Source organism: Epargyreus clarus, unplaced genomic scaffold, assembly GCF_041222505.1.
Source record: "Epargyreus clarus isolate Ecla_fem2 unplaced genomic scaffold, WU_Ecla_fem_2.2 ptg000033l, whole genome shotgun sequence".
NCBI lineage: Eukaryota > Metazoa > Arthropoda > Insecta > Lepidoptera > Hesperiidae > Epargyreus > Epargyreus clarus.
In genome coordinates this window covers 15,187-21,521 of record NW_027332238.1, presented here as the reverse complement: position 1 = coordinate 21,521, position 6,335 = coordinate 15,187, and the positions used below count along the sequence as shown (strand labels likewise).

Here is a 6,335-nt window from a genome sequence, read left to right as displayed (position 1 = left end):
TTTGATTAAAGATGTCCACAGGCGACAGTAGCCACTTACCATCAGGTAATGCCAGCTCGTCAGCTACTACATTATAAAAAATGCATTCTCTTGAATTACAGTCAATTAATATAATAACGCATTCTCTTTCAAAAATATTTCCGATTCCCAGCACACAAACAAAGTTTGAAACTTAATCTAGCTATAATATATTCCGATAAGATATTGTTGAATATATAACACTGAGAACATAGCATTACTACATAGTACCAAACCCTTCTACGATGAGACCGATCCTAGTTGTCCTTGCGCTGGCGGTAGCAGCATCAGCTGCGCCTCAATATGAGCCCATCTTCACCGACTACCACGAGGAGATCGGTATCCCCGAAGCCGCACGCATCAAGGCGGCTGAAGAGGGCATGGACTTCGATGGCGCCAGGATCGTGGGAGGCTCCACCTCCAATGTTGGCCAGTTCCCTTTCAAGGTAAATCATGTTTCGAAAATTTCGAAGATGATGGAAATATTTTTTTACCAGAGTATTTCAAGCTGCTCTCATCATCAGGCCATTACTGTCCCAGAGCTGGGCACGGGTATCCTCTCAGAGTGAAGGATTAGGCCATAGTCCACCGCGCTGGACAAGCGCGTATTGGTAGACTTCACATACCTTTAAAAACTTTTTTAAAGATTTCTCAGGTATGCAAGTTTCCTCACGATGTTTTCCTTCAACGCTAAACCAAGTAAAAATGAATTTCTGATACGCACATAACTTTGAAAAATCAGACTTGCGTGCCTGGGATTTGAACATCGGACCCTCGAAGGCCATCAAGAGGCCGACTTTCTTAACCGCTAGGCTATCACTGCTTTTGCTGCTTGAAACCAGGTCGTTGATGGGGAAATAAATATTGTGGCGATAGTGTATTAGGATTTAATTATGGAAGTTTCTTCAAGAAAGCAAACTTCGAAAACTATAATTTTTGTCGACAGTCAAACGAGTCTTTATTTTTGCTTTTAGTGTTATGTGCTTCTGTGTTCCGGTCATTATATTATTATTCCACATGGGTTTATGCATTTATGGCCAATCTCAGGTAGTAATCTGATCTTATCTGAGATATCTTATGTTGGGTATGATTACGGATGTCCAGGTGAGCATGACGCTCGCCATATCGTCTGGTGTACACGACCATATATACCCTTCCTTCCCAGGGTCGCGGGCGGTCCGAGCTCTTTCCACCTACAATTCCGGAAGCCCACTTTTAGTGCTTCTTACGACAGGCAGGAAATACCGTAGCCCTTCTATTCTCGCAATTACAGGGACAATCCCCAATTATACTGATGAAAAGATGGCGCCCTACGCTTAGAAGTACTCAACGCCTTACCTTACACAACTATAAGAGTACAAATGAATTGTATTTGTATTTGATTACTGATGTCCATGGGCAGTGGTCAATTATTTTATTGGTTATAGTTTTTTTTTTATATATTATAGGAGTTACAGACAAGCATGCAGTCCACCTGATGGTAAGTGGTCACTGCCACTCATGGGCATTTGTAATCAACCCCAGAAAGAACAGATATTCCTACCTAATGTCGGCCACAGATGTGCCGCTACCCCTGAGGACTAAACTGGAACGCCTCTGAAATATATGTCTTCCTTCAAACCAGAACACGGCACCGCTTAACACTACTGTTATAATAGAAATAGGTGTGGCGGTGTTGCCGCTGGAGTCGAACCACAAAGCACAACTATCACTTCCAACCTTTGTTTATATTTCAGGCGGGTCTAATAGTCGACTTGCTCTCCGGGCTCATGTCTGTCTGCGGTGCCTCCTTACTGTCCAACACCCGGTTGGTGACGTCAGCGCACTGCTGGCGTCACCGCGCCAACCAAGCCAGCCAGGTCACCGTGGTGCTCGGCTCCGAGCTCCTGTTCTCTGGCGGCACTCGCATCATCAGCTCACAGGTGGAGTTGCACCGCAGTTACAATGAAGATAACTTGAACAATGACGTCGGCGTCATCACTATAGACCGTGTCGCTTTCAGCAGTAAGTTTCATCATCAATCCACATGCAAATCTTATATATCAAATTCTCGTGTCACAATGTTAGTTACCGTACTCCTCCGAAACGGCTTTACCGATTTTCACCAAATTTTATATGCATATTCGGTAGGTCTGAGAATCGGCTACTATCTATTTTGCATAGCCCTAAGTGATAAAGGTTGTTCACCCTTAACATATAAAAACGGTTCATCTAGTAATATATATAGTTTAAAACTAAAAACCACGCTCAAATCGCACAAAGAAAATCGTTAATCCTAATTCCTGACGATCCTGATGAGGGGAATGTGATAAAATTATTTAAATCGTGTATTGTCATCGGTTCTATCGTTCAAAATTTTAAATTAATCGGAACGTTCAAAGTAGGTAAAACTCGAGTTCAAAGATTTCTTAATCAGTAATCAGTAATCAGTATTTATTGCATAATACAGGTGTTTACAAGGTTTTTGGACGGTTTTACATTTCTCTGTAGTTACCCAGTGGGCATGCAATTTTTTAATAAAACTAAAACTAAGTATATTTAAGACGGTGTAAATATAATTAAATTAGATTAAAACAGGAGAAAAATATTACATTATACACTTAAGAAGTAACAGTTATCATTATTGAATGTCAAACATAGATTGTAAATAATTTAATAAACAATTTAATACAATGGAAATAATTATGTCAAGATATTCATTATACATTCAATAGTTATCATTAAGGTACTCGTCAATTTCATAATAACATTTACTTATTAATAACAATTTTAATTTAATTTTAAAATGTTTAATTTCTAAAAGCTTTATTGCGTCTGGCAGGTGGTTATATAATTTTGTTGCCATACCATATACACTTTTTTTGTAAAATTTGGATTTCGAGATATGGTTAGTCTTAATATTTAATTCATTTTTTGTATTTCTCGGACACCTTGTGTATTTAATGCTAAATAAGTCAAAATTTTCTTTTACAAAGATGCAAACCTCATAGATATATAATGATGGAAGGGTCATTACTTTGAGTTCTGGAAACAGCAACCTACAGCTATGTTTTTGGTTGACTCGAAATATCGCACGTATACATCTCTTCTGTAGTTTAAAAGCTCTCATATTGTCAACTGAATTGCCCCAATGAATTATGCCGTATCTTAAATTTGACTCAACATGTCCGTGGTATGCAGCTATTGCTGTATCTTTGTTAGCGAGCTCGGTTAGTTTCCTCAATGCAAACACAAATCTACCTAATTTTTTACCTAATTTCGACTAATTTTAGTAACTATATAAATACGTTTTGCGTCAAGCAATGATTCATCATAAGCGCATTACTGTCCCACTGCTGTTCACTGGTCTCCTCTCTGAACTAGAAGGATTAGGCCATAGACAACCGAGTTGGCCAAGTGCGTATTGATAGACTTCACATGCCTTTGAAAACTTTTTTTTGGGTATCTCAGGTATGCAAGTTTCCTCACGATGTTCGGTTAAACAAGTGATAATTAATTTCTCAAACGCACATAACTTTGAAAATTCAGAGGTGCCTGGGATTTGAAACTGGGACCCCTCGATGAAGATGCCGAGTTTCTTAACCACTAGGCTATTAATAATAACGTTTATTCACGAAAATAAGGACTACAGCAATAATTATGACAAAATACAAAATCACTTATACAAAAACCACAAAAAAAACATAAAAAATTCGACTTAAAAATAAACCTACTATTTTACGGATAATGTTTTGCATGTGCTGCAGGCCAAGCTCGCAAAAAGGCTACCGGAACCACTTTTATTACTGCTTTCCAGGAACCATCAGCAGCATCAGACTAGCCACGGGCTCCAACAATTTTGCGGGCACCGTCGCCACCGCCGTCGGCTTCGGACGCACCAACGATGGTGAGTATATTGCAAGGAAAGATTTTTGTTTTATAATATAAGAGTAACAGACGAGCATGCAGTCCACCTGATGATAAGTGGCTACTGCTGCCCATGGATATCTGTAATCAACCCCAGATAGGATTGGATATTCCTACCTGAGGTCGGCCATAGGCCACCTGAGTCCTGCTTTGTTCTAGTTTGAAGGGTGTTGGTAAGGGGTGAAGGTAAGAGAAACATACTTTCCGAAGCGTTCCACTTCCTTTTAGCTTAGTACTCAGGGGTGGCGACGCATTTGTAGCCGTCTTCACATAGGAATATGTAATCCTACCTTTTTTTTTCACGAGGGGGAAATCTTCAAAATTTACCCCATGCCGTAGGGAGCGACGCCGTGTTATATGGGATTTTTACGGCACTAAGACCCCCTCAGTGGCCGTCCCCAGTGCTAGGTGAAGAACTCCTGGATATCCGATGGAACACAAGCGGAGTCCTCCAAGCGCGATAGCCCTATCGTTCTAGTATTTCTTACATTATAAAAAATATATCTCGGAATCCCCTATTAAGAGGCCCTAGCAATGGGCTATTACTATTACTATCCTTACCTGATAATATTTATTTATCACCTTTGCGATTACCTCACGACATCCCAGGCGCCCCCATCACGACCAGCCAGTACATGAACCACGTGGAGCTGGCTGTGATCCCCAACGAGGAGTGCCGGAGAGTGTTCGGGCCCAGCATCGTGGTCTCCTCCACGCTGTGCACGAGCGGCGCCGACGGGAAGAGCACGTGCGGGGGAGACTCCGGCGGACCGCTCTTCATCAGCGGCACCGTCTCCATCACCAGACCTGTGCTTGTAAGTTTTCCGGTTCCGTACCCAATCTATCACTGGAACCGTAATAGATAGACACTTGAAATATACAGAGGATGCATAACGGTGGCTGCTATAACAACAAATACTAAAAATAAAATAAAGTCGAATATTAATGGGGGTCTCCATACTACAAACCGGTATTTTTCGGCATTTTTTTATCTAAATGTTAAAACGTACTAGAAAAACAGTTGATTTGTTTATAATTCGTTGACTTTATAAATGAGCCATTTATATGGAGAGAGTTTCTCGCACGTTTGGGGTCGAGAAATCGTAAGCAACTATCACAAGCAATAATCGCCATAACATAATCGTATCAAAATGCAAATCAGTTTGAATCGTTTTCAGTGCGAGATTTCTTATTTGAGTTTAGTGATTATCCAATTGTAATTCAAGGTACAACGCTCCCATATCCTATATATATATGCTCCCAAATCATTTCTTCTCGCTGTCCATTTTTTAACACAAAACCTTTTCTTCTTTTTCCGTTTAATTACAAGAATTAATTAAACGGAAAAATAAGACATAATTAAAAATTAAAACACCCTCGTCCACTGCAGTCAAGGTAGCAACTGGCATAAAGTGTCGAAATACGATTATTGCTTTGAAATTCTGTTTACACGGACGCAATAAAAGATTCCATGTGAGGCAATTATCACCCAAGGCAACGAGCGAGAAGAGCGAATGTTTAGACGAACAAAATATTTTATATTCCATCGATAATCGCATCTTCGAGACGAGAAACTCTCTCATAATGGGGAATTAATGTAATGCTTGTTACAGATCGGTATCGCGTCCTTCTGGTCGACGGCGGGCTGCCAGCGCGGCTTCCCCGCCGGCTTCGCTCGGGTCACCTCCTACGCCTCCTGGATCCAGAGCCGCTTGTAGTTCACTCCTATAGTCCGCGCCAAACTGCTAGTCCGCTCTGAAGTTGTTGCGAGCAGGTGTAGTCATACAATTTGCTATGGCGACGCGATTCATTTCTATATTCAGAGCGGACTAGCAGTTTTACGGAATACCTTACAACCATTTAAACCTTATTGTAAAATAATTGTCATAGTTTTTGTATAAATAAAGTTTTGGGTGTCAAAAAATCCTAATTCATTCTGTTCAGTACATCGGGGTGACTGAAATCCTAACTAGTATTGTAAATGCGAAAGTGCGTATGTTTGTGTGTTTACTACGCTTTTACGACTTAATTATCGAACCGATTATCCTTAGTACGGCAAATAAATGAGAATGAACATGGTGGGCCAAAATGTAACAAATTGAGATGTAGTCTAAAAATTGGACACATTTTTATATAAAATTCTCAAAACTCAGCTTATTTCTCAATCTGGAAGCGAAGAAATATCGATAGGTCCTATGTATATGGGCCAAAGTAACAATTCGGTCAATTTGACTTTTTTTATGGTAAACGCATCTTATCGATATAATTAATCATATGAGCTATTAAAAACAAAAGATTTCTGCATAGAAACACGATTTTTTATCACAGTATAACGGCATATGTACATGAATTTAAACGTACAAGGTCCTAAGAGTAGCTAGAGACTTATACGCGGGGAGTTCCCGCGCGTT

General features: G+C 40.1%; 1 protein-coding gene across 1 annotated transcript; it reads left to right on the top strand.

Moving 5' to 3' along the window:
* Positions 1–204: 204 nt before the first annotated feature.
* Positions 205–5,766, top strand: LOC140755465 (collagenase-like). The gene is made up of 5 exons (XM_073090736.1): positions 205–464; positions 1,755–2,022; positions 3,815–3,904; positions 4,534–4,739; positions 5,538–5,766. Exons 1-5 carry the CDS (start codon positions 264–266, stop codon positions 5,640–5,642), a joined length of 870 nt encoding a protein of 289 aa, XP_072946837.1. The 5' UTR covers positions 205–263; the 3' UTR covers positions 5,643–5,766.
* The last annotated feature ends 569 nt before the right edge of the window (positions 5,767–6,335 follow it).

Coding starts and splice junctions, on each gene's coding strand:
- LOC140755465 (XM_073090736.1), top strand. CDS start 264: ATGAGACCGATCCTAGTTGTCCTTGCGCTGGCGGTAGCAGCATCAGCT. Junction 465..1,754: donor TTGGCCAGTTCCCTTTCAAG/GTAAATCATGTT, acceptor TTTATATTTCAG/GCGGGTCTAATAGTCGACTT. Junction 2,023..3,814: donor AGACCGTGTCGCTTTCAGCA/GTAAGTTTCATC, acceptor ACTGCTTTCCAG/GAACCATCAGCAGCATCAGA.